Source organism: Anser brachyrhynchus (genome assembly GCF_964034855.1).
Source record: "Anser brachyrhynchus genome assembly, chromosome: 19".
NCBI lineage: Eukaryota > Metazoa > Chordata > Aves > Anseriformes > Anatidae > Anser > Anser brachyrhynchus.
Genome location: NC_137712.1, coordinates 7,198,615 through 7,218,913, shown reverse-complemented (window position 1 = coordinate 7,218,913; position 20,299 = coordinate 7,198,615). Strand labels below are relative to the sequence as shown.

The following is a 20,299-nucleotide window of genomic DNA, read 5'->3' as shown; positions in this document are numbered from 1 at the left end:
AAAAGATGTGGGAAAAAGATGAATGTAATAGGAAAAGGGTTAACAAAGGGACACGGAAGTGAGGAAGAGGCGTGTGTAAAGCAACCACAGTTTCTGCAAGTCCAGGAAGAAGGTGTAAGCTCTATTTTGAGCCTCCAAATCCATTATCCCTCTCACCATCCGGTGTGATCTCCGAACTCCAGCAAATCTTTGTCTGTGCTTCTTCGGGGATGCTCTAACCAGGAAGAAACGTGTGCGTTCTGCAACCGCCAGGCCTCCTCTTGAGGAAACACCTGGACCGTGTCAGGCTGAAATGCAAACCGCCTGCAAGACGGGGAGGTCAGCTCATGCTCCGAGGCAAAACCCCAGGTCTGGTTTGGGCTGGTGGGTGGGTGCTTCAGAGCGTGCTTTGATGTCCCTCCCATGGCCAAAGAGCAAAAAGCCCTGAGGGAGCAAAGGTCCTCTAAAGCCAGCCAAGGCATTTATCAGGGCTGCCGTTGTCTTCACACCACCGCAGTCAAACCAGGGGTTCTGGGGGTCAACAGCTCGCAAGGAGGGGAGAGAGCAGCACCTGGGCGATAGATAACCTTGGAAAGGTCGGTCTTAGCTCATCACTTCTTTTCCTTTTGGAAAACCACAAGGATGAGCCAGGTCACTTTGTGGTGTTAGGACACCGAGCTTTCCTGCCGAGTGCGTGTAGGTGTCACTGAAAATGAGGAACCTCCCACTGTAGGAAAGGAGGTATAAGACTGTGAAAATGATGCTCAGTATTTGTCAATGCTTTACAACCAGAAGAAAAAAAGTAGCTGATGAATAGGAGAACATGGGGAAAGTGTGATGTTTTCAAATGGGTATTTTTGGGTGTAGGAAACCCTTTCCTATGCATCGGAAAATTTCTAGGTTCTTGGGGGTGCAAGCACGGAGCACTGTTGGAAAATCAAGCTGTTGAAACAAAGGCTTTTGTTCTGGGGTCACAAGGAGGGTTACGACAGTGGAAGCACCTTGAACCAGTCACTTTCAAAATCTTTGGCTTTAATGTGTAACTTCCCTCTGTGTTTACAAAGTGAGATTAAGAGCTTTACTTCCATTACGTTAATGAAAGCTGATTTTTAAAGAGCCTTACAAATAATGAAAGACCCAAAATCCCTTCGTCAAAATGCAGGTCTGCCTCCAACATGATGTTAGAGTGAGCTGTTGCTTCATTTTCCCCTCGTGGCTTTCATCCAAATGCAAAATGGTGTTTTAGGTATCCAACCCTCCGAACCTAATTTTTCCTTCTCATTTTCCCTGATATTGTAAAAGCAACTGGGGCTGGACATGAATACGTTCTCCCCACTTGTTTTATTTACAGCCTAGCTTGACTGATACGTGAGCAAGATAAGCAGAAACTCTATAAGGAAGAGGATCATGACATACTAATCTCAGTGGTTTCAGCTGAGATTTCTTTGAATTTCCCTTAGATTCAGTGAGCTGCTTCCTCTGTGCTCTCTCCCTGACCTAAGGAGGGTAAGTCTTAAAATTTGCCTGATTTTCAAAGGGTTCCTCCCAGAGATATCTGCGTTGGCTTCTCCTCATTTCCTACCTTCCCTTGCTTGTTGTGGATCTGCTCTGAAAAAGGAGCGTGCAGACAGAAACCAGTAATATATATATTTAAAGGTGAGTCTTTTTATTGCAGTTGAGCTGGAAGGATTAATGGTAAATTCTTTTAGAGCAGGCACTGTACCAGCTGTGGTTGCTGAGCTGCAAGCCCTGAGCTGGTTAGGTTCCCTTTTTCTTGTCTGTACCGGACACTGGGAGACTCATCCAAATCCACCTCCGCTCAGTACCACAGGGCAGCCCATTGTGCTCGAGGAAGATGAAAGCAGTCAGGAACCTGACTTCAAGAATTATCCCCAAACCCCCAAGCTTTGTAACTTGAAATGTTATTTTAGGATCTTCTTTGAGAAAGGTGTTCAAGCCAGTGGGCACAGCAAGGGTTGGGGAAGTGCAGTAAAACCCCAACGCGGTCACTGAATCCCAGGCTGATTTTTCAGAAATATGGATTACTACCAACATTTGTTGTTTTTTTTTTGTTTGTTTGTTTTTAATGAGAAAAGGGTACTCGCAGTCACAGGGCCTTAGGAAACCTCTGTCATTGCATGCTTCTGAAGCTGTAGCAGAGTGTTGCTGACCCTTAAGCCCTGCCCTGCAGCCACTGCTGCCAGTTTGGGGAGACACGAGGATCCAGGTGCGACGCCCTGCATCAGCACCACACGTGGGCTGCTTCCCAAAGCACTGCCTGCAGCTTTTCTGCGGGTTTTGGCACTGTAGGACAGGTACCGCTGTTAGGATTTGCCTTTCTCTTCTGGGTGGCTGTTGGAGGTCTGTCTGTTCCCTGCACGATGCCCGCGGGTCCTGATGCCTTGCTGCACAATGCCGGGGGTCCTGCTGCCTCGCTCAGGCTCCGCCACAAGGTCTGGATGCTGGATGACGCGGGGAAGGCAGCCGAACCCAGCAAAACTGGTGGCTTGTGGTTCACATAGCCCAAATCCCGCTGCTGCTTTCCAGCAGCGTGCTCTCCCTGCGGAGCGTGCTGTGTTATTTACATTTCTGTTCAGTGTGTTCTCCTCTGTCTCAAAGAACAAAAGCTCGTTGGTATGGATGGGTGAGAACGCATAGCTTTGCTATTAACATCGGGACTTTTCCTGCTTGGACTCTTTGCATTGGAAATAACATCCAGTGATTAATCTAGTCTTGGCTTTGTTTTTTTTTTTATAACCAAGGGATTTGGCTTTTGGAGGACTTCCTGCTTTTTTGGAGGGATTTTGCAAGGTTGATTAAGCTGTAGTAATAGTAGCTGCAGTCACCAGAGTTTCTGCAGCGATCGGATGGAGATAAGCAAGTACACGCTGGTGGTAGCTGCTGAAGGCGCCAGATGCCAAAACTGCAAACTGTTTTTAAGCAGTTCAGAGGGGCAAAAGCGTTCTGTGGGCTCCGCAGTGAGCTTGGACCTGAACGTCCTCTTTGTTTAGCTGAACAAAAACCAGATAAACAAAACACTGAAGGCAATTAGCATTGTTTGCTTGCCTTTGTCCCCTCTTCTCCCAAATCATTGTAAAATTAGGAATAATGCCAGTGAATTCTGTAGCTATTCAGTGGACTGAAGCTGGTGCATAGGAGATGAGAAACAAATCAGTGTAATGCTTCTGTTTTCAATAATCAGCCCATTCAGATTAGGTTTTATTCCATTTTCTTTCTCTACTCAGGATTTAAGGATGTTTCTTCGATCACCCTTGTAAATGGGAGGACCAAGCATTGCTGTGGCCACGTATCCGGGGACTGGTGCTGTGCTTCTCCTGGGAAGGCTCCTGCTTTGCCCAGTGCTGGCAGTCTCCTTCCTTCAGACATCTCACTGCAGCCTCTTGCGGTCTCAGGTTGTGGATGTACCCCTCACAAATCACAGCGCGTCAGCGGGGACGTGCTGGACCTGCAGTTAAGTGGCCAATTTCCTGGAGGCAAACGCCTTCAAGTTCACTGCAGAAAAGGGTTAGTTCCAACCTCTTCCCTCCTACAAAAGCTTTTTGTCTCCTGCTGTGTTGGCTGGGGAGCAGCTCCCATCGCAGCTCCTCACTGAGCACCGCAGGAGCGGGACGGTGCTGAAGCTGTGCAGGTACAACCCGCGCTGTGCGGCGCACGAGGCACTGTCCCTCAAAGGGGGAAAATTCATGTGTGGGGTCTTTCTGGGACCTGGGAGCACCAGGCTGATGTGAAGCCTACCTGACCTTGATTTCCTTGTAGCCGCAGCCCTAGCCTGCAGTGGAACCCGTCCTTTGTCTGCCTGTACGTGGTGTTCAGCAGCCACGCCGGAGTGGTGCGGGTGTGAAACGTGTTCCCTCTGTCAAATGTTTACTCCTCCAGGTCCTAAAGGTTGGGCTGTGGTTTTGTGCACGAATATCCTCGCTCCAGTCTAAATGAGGGTTTTGCGGTCCAGCCTGTTATTGTTTGGAAAGGGCACTGGGAACTGCTGCACAAACACGGCTACGTGACCGCAGTGGATGGTGATGGGCTTCTGGGGCCTTAGGGTAAACACAGCCAAGGTGGCGCAGCTTCCCCCAGCCCCTCAAAAACATCTTCTGGTTTGGGGGGGGACAAAGATGGGGACTTCCCATGCTGATGAAATGAAAATGAATGAGAATATTTGATGGATGTGTCATTTCTGGTAGCCCTGTCCTTTGCCTTCCCAGCTCGGTATCACTTTGTGACAATGCCCAAGCTGTTGTGCTGCCTGCACCTCATCTCTCTCGTTAATTGTGCTCCTCCCTGCCTTTCTGAGGCTGTCACAAGGCCATGTTCATGGTTTGTGGGGCCCTGCGAGAGCAGTGCACAGGACAGGCCACCAACCACCAGCAGCTGTAGGACATAACAGCCCCATTAGCAGCATGCTCGGCCGGTGCCACGTGGCGATGCTCGCAGCACGGGATCCCTCCAGAGCTGCCGGTGCTCAGCAGCCTCCTCGGGCTCCCAGGGAACACCCAGCCGATGCTTCACCTTCTCTAACCCTTTTACATCGCCTTAGACATACGGGCTTTGATGTGACTGCAGCTGTTGGCGGCGTGGAGTCTGCCCAGAGGGCAGCGAGCTGCCCACAAGCGTGGTTCCTTCAGGATGTGCCAGCACAGCCGGCGAGCAAACAGGGCTGGGGCAGAGCAGTCCAGACATCTGCTAACTCCCAGGGGTGTCACTCCTCTGCCTGCGAAGCTTTCCTGCTTTCCTCCCTCCCAAACCAGTCCCCGCTACCCGGGAAGATGGGGAGCTCGCGTGCACCTGGGGGCAGCGGGGCTGCGCTGAGCACTGATGGTGCACAACATGGGTGCTGATCACACGGCACAGACAGGAGCTCCTTCAAACCAGTACTGGGAGGAAGGCACATGGGCCGGTTAAGTTGTGCAGCCCTGCTCTGGGGGGGCAAAACCCAGCCCACACAGACCAGGTCATTGCTGCTGATAGGATGAGAGCAGCAGCTGCCCCGCTGCGTGCTCCTTTGGGCTGCGGCAGCCCACGAGCAAGGCTCATCTTCATGCCTGGTGCGTTAATTAGCTGTCCCAAGTTGAGGCTGATTGATGTCAGTTTGCTACCTTCACTTTGTGTGGTTATTTCTGGCCACGGGAAGATGAAGCTTTCAGTGGGTGTTTGGTATGTCAATAACTATAATTAAGTTCTTGTGGTTCTCTCGCAAACTCTGGAAACTATAATTTTCAGCATAGTCCCCTCCTAGCATTGCTAGGGGGAGAGGGTGGTCTTTGTTGGACTAAAAAAATATATATATATTAAAAAATCAGGGCTAGAAAATAAAATGCTGATCAGTGCCATTTCCAAATATTTTAATTTGACGTTATTTCTCCTTTAAAGAAGGAGGAAAATAGAAAGTTTGGCATTTCTTGACATCTTCTAAATACTTTGGGGAAAGTTTTATACAGAAACTAGTTTGTTCCTGGTGTTTAATAGCAGCATGTTGGGGGAAAAAAAAAAACAGCTCACGATGAAGCGGTGAAGAGTACAGAGAAGCTGTGTGTCTTCTCCACGAGGTCTCCTTGCTGACCATGTGCGTAGGACCCACGTGTGTTTCGCAGTGCTTACTGGGCGCAGTGGTGTTACGGGGAAGTTCCGTGGCCTCGGGGCATGGTGGATGGAGCAGGAGCCCTGGATTCTTCCCCTTAAGTCATACCCTTCAAAGTCATCCCCTTAAGTAGCTGGGGCTTTCCGTATATCCAGCTGGTGAAGGAGGGAAAACCATGTGGGTGGTGATGAGTTAGGACTCACAATAATTGCGAAGCGCTTTTAGGATGCCATGATGAAAGGCGTGCTAGGCACATCAAAGCGCTTTTAGGACCGATGACCTGTTCATCGTGCGTTTGCTTGGGTGTGTTGTGCCTGTTGCTCTGAGCAAGGCAAAGGTGAGAGCCACACTGCCCATGTCCATCGGTCAGTGCCCAAGGACACGCCAGCCGCTTGGCAGCAGGGCTTTCCGCCTGGGGCACAGCCCCGTAGGAGATTTAACAAAGTGTTGTTGCCTGCTAGGGACATTGGAGATGCAAAACACTCACTAGTCCCTCTTTTTCCATTCTGCTGATTAATGCAAGTCTTGCAGTGAATTTTGGTCTGGCTTGAAAGCTAAATGTGGGATTTGGTGGGAAAGGAGCCACGGTCGGAGCAGCTTGGAGAAAAGCATCTCAAGATACACTGAGATTAAAATTTGACCTTTTAAATCTAAACAAGAAATAGTTTAATGTGAACTCATAATAAAGAAATCCCTGAGAGGAACAGCGTAAGAGAAGAAAGGCAGGTGTTGAAGCTGCCCGTGAAGCAAGATGACACTGATAAAGCGTACGTTTTGTTTGTGGATGAAGAAAATGTTGAAGCATGGCAGGCTTGCCAGTGGAAAAGTTTGCTGATGACATGCAAATGAGATGTTCCATATGAAGAGGGATTTGAGTGTTTTCTGAGAAACTGGAGAGTAAACAGTGATCTCCCTTCGTTTTTGGAGTGTAAAACTTGACCCCGATGTAACCCTTGTCAGTCACAAGGCTTCTTCAGTCCCAGAGACTTTGGGGAATTGGCCGATGGGGAACAGGCTTAAAAATGCCTCGACTGGGTCTGCACAACGGCCCCTCTATCGTGATGCTACTGCGTAGAGCAAAGGAGAACCTACTCCCTTGGCTATGTTTCTAAAATATATAAGGGCCAAATTCACTGTGCTGCTACGCAAACATAAATTTCAGCTGAACTCACTGAAATTCTTTGAAGTTCTGTTGCTGTAATTGAACAGTGGAAATGCTGGATTTTGTTTGAAGCTGCTCGTGCGAATCTCTGCCCATTTGCCATTAGAAAGTGGCAGAAGTTGCCCCATTTGGACCAAGACAGTGCAGTGAATTGGAACTTACTGTGTTTATCTCTGCTGTGCTTTGCACTGTAAAGTCGAAGTTACTTTACTGACATTCGCTCCCCCGTGACTTATTTTCTTCTCAAGGCGTGGAGAGGATGTTAATGAGTGTTTGCAGTATTTGTGTATTTATTTCTGTTTGCAAATATACACAGATGTGCTCCTGGTTCTACATGGTGAATGGAGGATGTCCAGTTGCAGTCATGGCACTCTGTCAACTTATATTTGGTGAAGAACGAGTTTGGTGATTTAAATCCTAAGCCACATTAGGAAGGTGGATATGCTGCCTGCTCTAGAACAGCTACTCCAGGAAGGTCCTCCAGCAGCTCGTGAAATGCATCCCAGTGAGACTTTGTCCTGTAAAAGCCTCAGGTATCCTGTGCAAAAGGAATCAGAATTCCTCTTTGGAAACAATGATACAATACAATACAATATAATAGATACATTAATAGGAAAACATAACTAAAAGGTTTCTTGTTGCGTCTTACTCATGGTACAGAGATGCCAGTCATGCTGCACACACAGTGCTCTGCTTGGCTGCCGTGGGGCAGCTCACACTGAAAATTTGAGCACTGTAGGGCCGTGTGGGATTTGGTCCAGGTGCATGGTTCAGGGGATTTGCCTTTGGCGGAGAGAAACTACCTTCAATAGCCACGCTGATGGGTGATTATATAGTACCTGATGCTCTGATTATCCCTTTAATAAGAGGATTTATGAATCATATGGAACAGACAAGTCCTACAGCCTTAATGTGGGTGGAGGGAGAAGGCCAGCAAAGCAGTTTGTCATAGAGGCAAAAAGCCTGTCTCATGCTGTTAGGGCTTTCCTCGTCCAAGGAGCTGCGCTGGAAAGGCTGGAGTTAGCCGTGGGGCTACGCCGGTGAGAAGTCCTGGTGAAAGCAGGGCATGTTGTGATGGCCAGAGAAGTCAGTGTGAGGCTTTCTGTTGGCCCTGACAGGCTTTGGACAGGATCTCCATGCTGGGAGAGCTCAAGCAATGCTGATTGAGTTGTTTATACTGTATCTAACCCGCTGGAACACGAACCATTTGTCATTCGGCAACTTCATCCTCCATCAGGGCTGAGCTGATGGGGACGGGCCAGCCCCTTACGTACCCGAGCCTGTGTCCATCAGAGACCTTGGGGAGCATGCAAGGGCTCCTGAGCTCTTGGTCTTTAATGGAAGATCCCACTGCGAAGCTGACCTGATGCACACCACGCAGTACGACTGCACTTAAATTACAAGGAAAATAAATAAATCCCCCAAGCTCTGAAAGCAAACAAGCAAACAAACAAAAATCCCCTTACATGAAACCTGTTTCAATCACTTCATTTTATTCTCCTCTCCTCCAGGGAGGAGGGGATTTAATTCACCAGTGGGTGTATAAATATTGACTTGATTTTTTTTTCCTTTTGGAATTGGAGGAGCTGAGACACAACCGGGTCTCTTATTAGTTCTTACCCAAACATAAGTAAATACAGTCTTTCTGCAGTGGCTCCAGTTTGGAGAGCTTTACCAAATGCTATTGCTATTGAAGTGGAGAGAGAGAGCAAGAGTGTATAGATGTGAAGAAGTGTGTTTGCTGGAAGAAAAAGAGCCTATTAGCTTTGAAGCAGATTTGTGTGCCCTCGGTTAACATACCGAGTATGTCAGAAGAGAACTTCTCAGTGAAAATGGGCTGTGTTTCTGCTTTATGTGTTAACAATTCAAGAGGAGTATGAAGAAATCGAGCATTGTTCTGCTCTAAGTGGCACAGATTGCGTTTCAGACGGTGCAGATAAAGTGCTAGGAATTGTCTGCTGTACTCCAGGAGATGTATTTGAATTGTGTGCTTAATCAGCAGGTTTTTTTTTACATGGGACTTTTCAGCCAGATAAAACTAAATGATCTCTAATGAACTGTGCATCTGGATGACGGCAGGTTGTGGTGAATGTAAAAGCTGGTTGGGAAATAGATTTACACTTTTTCTTGCGGAGAGGCCGCTGCCAACTGCACAGTAAAGTAATAACAGTTTGCTGGCAGCGCTTCACGTTTGAAGGTCTTAAACCTCTTTATACATACAATGATCTATATCACAAGCTTCACTCGGGAGACGAGAATGTAACGGCACAAAAGCAGTGGCTTAAGTTGCTTCAGGTCACCCTGCAGGTCACCAGGATAGTGAAAACCAACCCCGAGCTCTGCTGAGATCTGGGTTAGCTGTCATCCCTCGGCCACGGCCCCCTCCAGGCAGGGGAGAGCCTGACCATGGCTTCAGGCCATGCAGCTGTTGAGAAAGGAGGCGACTCCTCTTCCTCACCAGCCGGCCGCATCGCTTCCCATCGGAAGCAGCGAAGCACAGCCTCGAGCAGCTGGTTGCAGAAATAGCTGCCTGCAGTCGCTGGAGGAAGCGGTGTCACGGCAGCACGTTTTAGCTTGGTTAAGTGAAGAGATTCCCTGCTCTGGTTCGGTTGTATCCAGGAGTTACTCTCAGACTACACAAATCAAGTTGTTTTGGAGCTGACACCTCAGACTTCAGTACAAGCTTTTGTTTAACATACATGTGTGTGTACGTGTGAGGAGCCGTCTCATCCTTGTCTCTGCTTGTAAAAATAAAGAGTGTTTCTGGTGCCATTAGTGAGCCCAATGCAGGGTGGAGTCCAGGAGATGCTCAGCTCCATCTAGTCTCGCTGCTCCTTCGTTTTGTCGTGCACTTATTTCCACTTCAGTTTCTCCTGCCACAAGGCAGGTATGATTTCCCTTTTACCAAGAAGCTGCTCCCACAGGCTTGCCCAGCAGCAGGACACAGGCGTTGTCCTTCCTACAGCGGCTGGAGCTGACAGTTTTCCACTTTCAACATCAAATCAGACACTAAAAATGCATCACGTTTTACTTGAAGGAAAAAAAAGGAGAACATTTGTTTTCATTTTGTTTTAAATAGTTTTGCCTTAAACATTGTGTCATAAGAAAAAGTTGCTTTGGCTTTTTCTAGGCTCTTCGTCCTTTCCCCTTCCCACTGAAACTGCTCAGAATCTGACTCAGGCTTTGTTTCAGTCTGTCTGTCGTGCACAGAACCAGACGTTTGCGTTGCATCCTGCTGCCTGGCGGAGGCCAGGGTCCAGCTCTGCTTTCGGCCTTCCCGCTGCACTTGGCCAAGCTCCGCATCCCCACGTGCAGGCACCCGACTGCACAGAGCCAGAGGCACCTCTCAGACCAGACGCAGCACATCTCGGTGGTCAACACCTTCCAGTGTTGCCTGCAGCCACTAGTTTTTGTCTGCTGTGTTCGGAACAGGTCAGGCTGCTCGTGCCTAAATCAGTTCTGCACTGCATGTGCTTGCACAAGCAGTGATCCACACCCACGTCACTGCTCCTGGGATGTCCAGAAAGCTGACAGCACGCTAGAAGTGGGCAGTGCAGCCGAAAATTCAGAAGCAGTGTGCATGTCTGACTTGCAGAATTTTGACTTAAGTTTTAAACACCGGATTGTGCTCCCTGCCACAGTAAAATGCTGTTGTAGCAGCAACCACAGTGGTAGTTGTCCTTAACCTGCAGGAAATGAATTAGATCAGCAGGCACTGGTAAGCACTGGGGTACCATCCATCCCTGCCGCAGGAGACGGCGCTCTCAGGGTGGTTCTGTTTCATGAAGAAAAGGTGTGCTGTTTCTTTAGAGAAAGATCCTGTTACCTGACCTGGCCCAGTTCAGCACGTGTCCACCTCCACCAGCCCATCGGGGTCGTTTGGCATGCCGGTGGGAAAAGCATTTGTGCTTGCTGGTGCATTACTGCGTTTAACTAGCAAGCCTCCAGACTGTGGAAGAATTACTGCTCCATGGGCAGCAGCCCAGTGTTGATTTTGATGGTGGGCTGGGTTTGTGTTTTTTTTTTTTTTCTATGGAAAGAGGGGAAAACCAGCCTTGGTTATGTGCTGTGCAGCTCAGAGTGTTGAATTGGATCACCACGCAGTGCCAAAAACATTGGAATACTTTGTTTGGTGCTTAGATGTAGGGATGCTGCTCAGAACTGCCGAGCAGCGCTGGCTCTTTTGTATTTTCCCACAGCACCAGTGTCTGAATAATCCCTAAACAAAATTTAGGAATCTGCTTTGGACAAACAAGTGAATGGGATGTTACCAAAACCGGGCAGCCTTTGCCTGGTACCTCAAATGAAGGCAGTCAGGGACTAGGAGCTGTTCCCTGGAACATCTTCCCCTGGGAGTATGCAATGCACTACCCTGTTGTGGCTTACCTGTAAGTTTGACACCACGCGCTTGTAACATCAGTTGAACTATCGGCTTCGCAGCCATCTGTAACACTGCGGTTCCCTAAATGTCTAAATAGAAGCGTATGGCAGGATTGTAATCAGCAGTCATCATTTCCTTAGGAAGGGTGGGCTTGGACTTGTATCGCGGCATTGTGTTTCCTTTCATTCCGATGGAAAAAGGCTCAGTTTAATGATTAACAGCAATTCCTACCTCTCAGCCAGCTGGGCAGCCCGATGTGATATGGCATAGCCAGAAAGCACAGAAAGATCAGTCTTTGCCAGACATGGCATCCCTGCAGCACCGGTCAAGAGACAAAAGCCTTTAGTGTTCCCAAAAAGAATTTAAAACATTTTACATCAAACGGCTGCAGAAGTTCAAACATGTCACCACTAGCCTGTGGCACGGGGTGGGATGGGGTTTGTCAGGCTGCTGAGAGGGAGGAAATAGCACTGGGTACAAACTTGGTTGGTTATATGACTTCTGAGCTTTCTGTACATCTCCCATATAAGCGATATTCTCCCTGGTGCACTGGGAACAAGAAACATAACCCACAGCAGCTTTTGCATTACAGAGTAGATGTCAGACAGCAGTCTAAAATCAGAACAGAACTGCTGCGCGTTCTCTCCTCAGCTGAAGCCTCATGCTCTTGCAGAGGTGGCTGAAGCCAGGCAGAGAAAACCAACAGGTGAATCAGCTGGACCCCAGCTGGGCCAGCTTCTGCCTGCATGGAGTCTTTGACTGTGCTGTGTGTGGAGAGACTTCTCGTCAGCCACCTGAAGCTCACCAGCAGGTTTCTGCTCATGCCCAGGTCCCTTAGGGCAGGAAAGACTTGAGCCCAGGGCTTGAACTAGTGCCAGTTTGCCCAAACAGAGCTCATAAGCATGAGAAATGGCAGTATGGTCACATTAAATACAGGATCTGGATGGAAAAGTCGTGTTGGGATTAGGAGGTCCTGCACTGGGCATCGCATCCCTTCAGGAGGGGTGCTGGGCTGGTCCCAAAGGTCCCAGAGGCAGCAGGAGGGGCTGCGGGTGCTCACTCTGGTGCCGATGGCCTAGTGCAGCCCTGCAGGCAGGGCTTGGTGTCCCCGGCTCTCCAGGGGCCTCTCGATGTCTGGGCTCCTGGCATGTGACATGGCTGCCAGGTCAACCCCGGCCCAGGACAGCCAGGCGCACCCCATGCTGCTGCGTGGGCTGGGGCTGAGTCCCAGTTCTGTGGGGGGTTAATCTTCTGTTCCTGCTGGGTTTACAGGAGTGGATCCAGCCCTCCTCCAGAGCTCTGCTGCAGGCAGTGTGCGTTCCTGGGCCACGCAGCATGGCTGCGTCCCGTCACCACAGCGCCGTCACTCCTTCGCGGCAGTGGCACTTGCCGCAGGGTGGGTTCCCTTGTCCCTACGGCTCCAGCAGCCCTTCACCAGGCACCGAGGTTAGATGGAGCAGATCCTCAGCCCAGAGGGCAGTGAAAGGCTCTTTATCCCATCTTGCCTTTGCCTGTTTGTTTGATCCCTCCCACAGGCTTTTCCTGTGCTTGGGGTTTCACACCGCCCGTGCCTTCTGCCCGGTCGTGCCACAGCCCTCAATCTGAATAGGGCATTTATCTAAATATATCCAGACACATCCCTGTAATTCCTTGTGAGTGCTGGGGGCAGCGAGGGATTCGGGACGCTCTCCTGACTTGTGTGAAGGTAACTCAGTGCTGTTGCCTTGCAGGCTGAGCTGAAACGGGAGGGCAGGCCCAGGTTTGTGCCTGGGATTCCTTCGGTCCTCTGAGCCGGCGCTGGGAGCTGCGCACCGCCGCGTGATGCTGCCTCGCCACGGCCCGTAGGTGCCTTCACGCCTGGTTTTCCGAGAGGAGCAAAGGGATGGGACGGTATTAATGAGGGCCTTGATGCTCAACCAAGCTACGGACCCAGAGGAGAGGTGGGTGCGGGTTCTTTTGGAAACTGGCTAAACGCGGATGAATATTTTAAACGCTGTATTTATTCAAGCAGTAATGACATGCTGCTTTTTTTTGAGAGAGAGGTGTGTTTTGTCAAAAGCAAGTGTTCTGTTCCCAGTGTCGTGTGGTGTGTGGTGGTATTTCCTCCTCCCCTGTACTTTTCTTATTTTGGCTAATTAAACTAGGACGTTCAATTCCTTTTTTTTTCTTTTTTTCTTGCCTTTTTAATATTTTTTTTTACATTTCACTGCTGTGCTGATTTACTTCAGTTTATTTAGTATTTTAAAATGGCTTCTATTTAAATGTGGAAGGAAAGAAAAATAAATCTGCTAAATATATTTCTATTCAGATCATATGTTGTGGCTTTTCTCTTTTTGAAGAATGAGGTCTAATTTTTGAACCTGAATTCACTTGGCACTACTCTTGGCTTCAGCAATGTTGGGTTTCCTTTTGTTTTAAACTAATTCCCTTTTTCCTACTGCTGGGCTACATTTAAGTCTGCATGCTAGCAAAGCTTTTATGCATGTGTTTGGTTTGAAACCGTTCATATGAGCAAAGTTAAGTACGTACATAAATATTTGCAGGTTGGGGCTCCAAGTGTGTTTCGTTGTGGTCTCTGCAGCACTACGGTCCTGAAGCTCTGCCAGTCCTTTTGCTTACCAGTTACCTGTCCCTGCTGCATCTGTGTGCATCTTCCCAAAAAGCTGCAGCACAACTTTTTGCTTTCATCTCTGTCCCTTGCTCTGGGAAGCTGGACCCTTGTTGGTCTCTGGGACAGCATGGTTTTCTTTGAGGGGAAGGACAGTTTCTGAATACTTGCTGGTTTTGGAAAAGTTAGAAATTAGAAAAGAACAGTAGGCTACAAAGCATAGTCAACAGCACAGGAATTTCCATACGTTTCTTTGCAAAGTTATATGCATATATATATATATATAATAGCTAAAGCTTTAATCTTAAAACACTCTAGGCTTGGCTAGAATATGTTTCTCAGCGAGGAATGCATGACTGAGAAACACGGAAAAACAGCTGGGGTAAAAATAGCTGAGAAAATAGAGTTTTATGTGGTTTCTGACACGCTGTGTGACTACCTTTTGTCCCTCAAGTCCCAGCCCTCAGAGCTGGTCTGGATGGGTTGTCTGAGCTCCTGGGACTTCAGGGCGCTGCGACAGGTCTGCCCGTGCACAGGAGCTTCCAGCAAGTGTCTGGGCGCGTAACGTGGCTGCACGCTTCTGGAAAAGTGTCCCTGAGGAAAGTGGACCGCGAGGCTGTTACTTATTTATCCCAGTCATAACACTGCTTATTTCAAATTCCTTTGTGCTTTATTGTTATTGCTTAAAGCTTCCTCGATTATAGCAAGCGAGAAAGAAAAATGCAGATGTTTCAGAGCAAAGGTATGAATAAAATCTCCTGCCTATAGAAACTGGGAGATGCAAAACCACAGTCCCTGCAAGCAACCACGACTCAGCCAAATGTCTGTATTAAAGAAAAGCTCTCAGCATGCCTGGTAACAGGAGACGTCACAGGAGGTCTGAGCTCTGGTGGAAACCTTAACTTTTGGCCACGCTGAGGTCACCTTTTCGAGTAAAACCTGCAGTGCTGAGTCAGGCCAGCGGCTCCTTGAATTTTCTGCTCCCAGCAAAACCTTCAAGTTCAGGGACTCGGTGGGTTGGTGTTCATCCTACTTGCAGCTGTAGGTTGTTGTTTTTTTGGGGGGGGGGGAGTACTAAGGTTAAGGCCCACAGCCAGGTGCTGTGGTTCTGCCTGGTCCTTTCCCCCATCCTGGGGGCGCGCAGCCCCCTACCCATGCAAAGCAAACCCCCGGGCTGGCTCAGCACCTGCAGGATCCAACCTTTGCAGCGTAACCCTGGCAGCCCAGGGACCCCAACCTGCCCTCCTTGCCCCCAGCTCTGCCCGGCAGCCTCCAGCCTCCCCCCCACACACACATCCCTTGCTGCAGGGGTGCCCCAGTGCCCCCCTGCCCGCAGGGCAGCGCTGAACCTGCCCCTCGGAGGCTGGATCTCCTCTCATTAGCTGCTGTTTGCTGAAATCGGATACCTGGGGCACCCCAGCCAGCCAGCGGAGTCCCCTGGCTGCAGCTATTTAAAAGGACAAGGGCAGCCTTATAATTTCCACCTCTCTCCCATCCGTGTCCCTCCTGCTCGCAGCCCACCTTCCCTCCTGGACCCGCGGGGCCCCTGCCTGCGTGCGCCCCGGGGAAGGATTACCTGCTGAATTCGGGGGGAATTCGGGTTACCCGCTGAATTTGGGGGGACCCGGCCTTGCCAGGGAGCCTTGGCTCGGCCAGGGGCCCTGAGCCTGGCAGGCACCCCCTTGGCTCCAGACACCTTGGGACTGAAGGGGAAGGAGGCAGGAAAGGGCTTGGGTGCTTTGGATTTTTTTTTGTGTGCGTGTGTTTGCTCCTTTTGCTTTTTTTTTTTTTTTTTTAAGTAGTAGTAGTATTTTTTAAGAAGTAGACGTTGTTGTAAGCTGCTGGGACAAATGAATGCCAATGAAGGTGGGGCTGCAAGGAGACGTTGCACAGCCTCCCGCCTCGCCAAGTAAGTGCCCAAGGCAGCGACGCTGCGCGAGGGGCAGGGCTGGGGGGCACCCGGGGGCTCGGCCGCACGAGGGGACCCCCAGAGCTGAGGGCTTTGCCGTGTCCTGGCGTGGGCAACATGGACAAGAGGGACCTGCCTGACACCTTGGCTGCGCACGGTGGATGGGGCCTGGGGGGATCCTGGCTCGGTGGGGTTTTGCTGGAAGAGGAGAGGGCAAAGGGAGGCGAGTCCAGCACAAAGTCCCCTCTCGCGGCACAGCCGGCTGGGTGGGCTTGGGCTCTGCTTTCCTCTGCTGGACTTCACGTAAGGAAACTCCTTCCCCCCTCCCAGCCCCTCAGGCTCCAGCCTCCATCACCTGGCAGTGGGAGGAGAGGGGGTCTGGGGATGCCCCCACCCGGGACCCTTCACTCCCTCCCCATGGGAGCAGGACAGGGCGAGGAGGGGAGCGGGGGGCTCCTGCGTGTCCGAGCCCCCTCCGTGGGCTCTTGACCTCCTCCAAGCGCTGTGCCCACGGGGAGAAGCCACGCCAGGTACCTCATACTGCGGGTCCATTGCCGTCCCTGTGCACTGGGCTGGAGCTGCTTTGGGCAGAGGGTTCGTGGCCGGGCAGGTGAGCACGGCCAAGCAGCCATCTCCATCAGCAGCCTCCTCCAGAGCTGGGCCTTCCTCCACGGAGTCACCCGCTCTTGCTCTGCACAGCCTGGAAGGGGTCTTGGGTTACTCCCCTGCAGCTCTTCTAGCCGAAGTTTCAATTTTTTATTTATTTACTTTGTATTATTTTTTGCAAGTGCTTCAGTACTACAGAGGAGGGCAGCAGAGAGAGGCAGCAGGGACATCCTTAAATAATTTTCATTTCTGAAAATCTGCCTTTTCCTCTTCTCTCTAAGTCCAGAGGAGAGATCTTTGAGGGGGTGGGAGGCACATCTGCACTGCAAATAAAAATAATAATTACAACCACCAACCAAACCAAAAAAAAAAAGTAACAGCTAAGAAAAAAAACACTTTCAATCAAGGATTTTGGAAACCAGGGATCACAGCAATTGTACTATTAATAAGGAGGAAAAAAAAAAAAGAGAGGCAAGAAATCCAGCAACCATGGGCCAGCCTGGCTTCCTAGCGTGTACTTTCTGTTCTCTCTCCTTTCTCCCAAGGTAATTGCAGTCTGCCGAGAGGGAGTTAAATGGGATTAAAAGATCTGTGTAAGCAAAAGGACCCAGAAGAGAAGGAGGAAGGAGTGAGCCGTCCGGGCCAGGGGGTGTCTTTGACACAGCTGAGCCCCTTAGAGAGGCAGAGAGCTGAGCTCCTGGGAAGGATGTACCCACAAACCGGCCTGTTCCCCTTTTTCTGATGGATTGCCGCAAAAATTGCCCGAAAGAGACAATGCACTAAACGTGATGGAGCCGGAATCAGAGCCGGTCTCCAGACTCAGAGCTACAGCAGCAGGCAGGGGGTGAGTACAAAGTCCTACTTCTCCCGGCGCTGGGGAAGGGCATCCCGGGGGGAAATGGGGTTTTGGGGGGCCGGGGGAGCCCGCGGGGTGCGGGCGGGGAGAACGTGCCCGGGAGGGAGCCCCGCTCCGCTCCGCTGTGCTCGGGGCGGCTGGGGATGGGGTGGGGGAAGACATTCCTGCTGCCAGGGGACGATGTGAAAACTCCTGGGCTGCAGAGGAGAATGGGCTGGGAAGCGGGGAGGCCACGCTGGAGCGGGAGGGTGGGAATGGGGCTGGGGTGTGGGGTTGGTGCTGAGAGAGCGCCTTGGTGAGGTGCGGAGCTGGGGGTCAGGGTGCTGGGGACGGCTGGAGGAACCCCCGCTTCCCAGCCCTGGGGAAAGGAGCTCCCAGTCCGGGAACTGGTCCCGGGGGTGGGCCACCCCGGTGCGGGTGTTGCACCCGCATCGAGATGCAGCAGCGGGCGATTCTGCCTCCCCGGGGTCCCCCCGGCACCTCCACCCTGGGCAGGCGCCGGGAGGTTCCCAGCCCCGCTGGGGAGCAGGCTGGGAACGCTGCTCCTTGGCCCTGCACCGCGGGACGGGGGCACGAGTACCTGGAGATCGCCACCGCAGTCCTCCGAAAAGTGGGAGAGCCATGGGGAGGGCTGGGAGGCACGTCCAGGGAGGCAGGCGGGTGCGTGGTGGCATGTTCGTGTGCTTCGTGTACGCGCGCACAAAGATATCTTTCTATCTCTGTACATATAGAGACATGAAAAATTGCGGTCCACACCCTGCCTGTCCTCTTTCTCACGCAGCCGGGGCCAGCTTTGAGGATTTTCATTGTTAAATTTGTTGTTGTTGTTATTTTCCTGGGGACTAGCAAAGGGTTAAGCCCTCTGGTTGCGTTGTCGGATGTAATGATGATTTACCGACACTCCCTTGGAAGGACTGGGATTCTTCTGCCTGGCAGTTTGAAAAAGTTGTGTACAGGATCCCTGCGCTTCTGCCAGACCGGGACGGGCTGTGAGATGGGGGGAAAGGACGGAAATGGGGCAGGGGGATTTGGGGGAACCCCCCCCCCTTCCCCGCGTGCCCCCCGAGGGTCACCCCGCTCCCCGCAGCCGCCCCGTTAGCGCGGTGCCGGAGCTGGACGGGGATGAATGTGCAGTTTCCTTTGTAGGCTCAGCACACGCCTGCCCTGCATGCGTGTGTCTGTGTGTGTAAAGTTATGTGGCGAGGTCCGAACCGCTCCCAGAGCCTGGAACCAGCTCTCCTCGGGAAGTTTGTGCGTGTTTGTACGCTCACAAGGACCGAATTTCAGGGCTTTGGGGCTTTTTCACCCGGACGTGGCTGTGGTGTGTCTGGAAATGCTGGTGACTGCACTGTCCCCCCGCTGCACCTATTAAACACTGGGTGCTCTCTGGAGCCCCGTGCCTGCCTGGGAGCGTGCGAGCGTGGCTGTGTCACAAATGGAGAAGTCGACAGGGGAGGACAGGGGAGCAGGGGGACGAGGACTGCTCTGGGGCACCTGGAGCAGCACTGCGAGGCGAGGGGCAGGGCCGGGTGCCGGGGAGACACTTGGCACGAGGCGAGGTCTCTTCGCGCTACCTTGGGAGCACGGCGGTGAAGTTATCTGCAGTCATGCTGCAAGAGGGGACAGGGGGACCTTGCTCGAGCCCCAGGGCACGTCGGACCCCGCTGAGGCCGGGTCGAGGAAAGGGGCGCCCGGCGGAGCTGCGTGCTCGCAGCAGGGCTGGATCTGCCCTCGTATCTCTGTACCCCAGGCTAACGCCGTGCGAGGTGCCACGGAAATCTGCACTGTGGTCTCTTCTGGTGGCTCAATATGTGCGCCTTTTGTTCCCAGGATCTGCTCGGGGTTAAATACCTTGCCAGCGTGCTGCTGATCCGTTCCCTCCTCGGCAGAGGTCGCTTGCTGCCCTTCGCATTATCTCCCGATGGGCTTTTCGGTGCTGGGCTCCCACTTGCCCGGCGGAGCTGTGTGCGCAGCCCGCCATCCCCACAGCTGGGTGTTCCTCTCGAAGCCTGGAGTCTCGGTGAGGGTCCCGGGAGCCAGGAGCTGCTTACCAGGCCACCCTGGTGCCGCAGAGCCTGCCTCGGCGTCCTGAGCATGGCGCTCCTGAAGGCAGCCCCTAACGGGAACCTCCTGGTGCCGTCGCTCGGGGCACTGGGTCCCCAAGTGTCCCAGCACCCCTGCGGCATCCTCTGGAGCGGGGCTGGTGGCTGGGAAGGTGCCGGGCTGCGGGACACCCCTGGATGGGAACGGCAGGGCTGGCTCAGCAGCGGAGGGGAAGCAGCTGCAGAGCACGGTGAGGGAACCGAAGCCTTCTGGCCCAAGCAGCCAAAGCCTGTAAAACCAGGAGAACACAAACCTTTACAGGCTTTGCAAACTTAAAATGTTCTTCCTGATCGTTTCTGTTGATGCATTTTCAGTGAGCACAGGCTCCCCGATACCACAGAAGGTTTTGCACTCTGCCATTCATTGAATGTGTCCAGCCCGTAGCACTCGTGCCCTTTAGCTGCATCTGCACCACCCCAGCTCCTTCCAGCCCCGGCGCTGCATGCTGGCCCAGGAGAGGCTGGTCTCCTGCTCCCGAGCCTCAGCTCGCCCTGCTTGCTGCTACAGCCCTGAGTGGTGGCTCTAATGCTGCCTCGGGGCTGCCTGGCCCACCCGCTGGGTGAGGAAGGCCCTGCATGGTGGTACAGCACCCGCCTGGTGCCCCTGGGGAGGATGGACCGAGTGGCAGGGCAGCCCTGGAAGGGATGGAGCCAGCCAGCTCCTGTTTCAAGGGGAGATGATGGCCCTGCAGGCAGGGCAGGTGATTTGGGACAAATTAGGGCAATACTGGGCAAACGGTACAGGTGGGCTGGTACCATGGGGCGAAGAGGAGGCAGCAGCACAGACTCTTGGAGCTGTGTCCCAGGAGGGAAGGGCAGCGTCATGGCTGAGGTCCTGTGCCCAGGTCCCCCTCTGCTGCCACCTCGATGTGCCACTCTAACAGAGCCCCAGCTTCATCCCCTTTCTGCTTTGGGCTGCGGGGATAAAACTGCCATGCTTCAGAACATCACGTTACGTTGCGTTAAAGACTAGGGGACACCCAGGTCTTGCAATAACGAGTTGTATGAAATTTCTAAATAGAGATTTTATTTCTTTCTCTCTCTTTCTCTGCCAGTTTGTTGGGGGCATAAGTAGCAATGATGGACACTTACTGAAGTGC

The 20,299-nt window shown here is 51.9% G+C and overlaps 1 protein-coding gene and 1 long non-coding RNA gene across 5 annotated transcripts in view; one reads left to right on the top strand and one right to left on the bottom strand.

The window, feature by feature from the left end:
- COL27A1 (collagen type XXVII alpha 1 chain) overlaps positions 1-20,299 on the top strand; it is a 188,039-nt gene that overhangs the window by 21,816 nt on the left and 145,924 nt on the right. For all 3 annotated transcript variants that reach the window (XR_013941014.1, XM_080562480.1, XM_080562479.1), the window contains exons 2-3: positions 12,849-13,058; positions 16,787-17,085. Coding sequence is in view for 2 of the 3 variants with exons in the window: in XM_080562480.1 (XP_080418606.1) it covers positions 17,030-17,085 (56 nt within the window). In the remaining variant the exon portion in view is untranslated. The remainder of the gene's footprint in view (positions 1-12,848; positions 13,059-16,786; positions 17,086-20,299) is intronic.
- On the bottom strand, positions 13,065-19,591 carry LOC308180575. Of its 2 annotated transcripts, XR_013941017.1 has the most exons (5): positions 19,460-19,591; positions 17,678-19,378; positions 16,170-16,564; positions 14,166-14,320; positions 13,065-13,896 (listed from the first exon to the last, which is right to left on the bottom strand). It is a non-coding gene; the product is annotated as an uncharacterized lncRNA (long non-coding RNA). The 2 variants fall into 2 exon arrangements; XR_013941016.1 differs by having other exon boundaries at positions 13,065-14,320.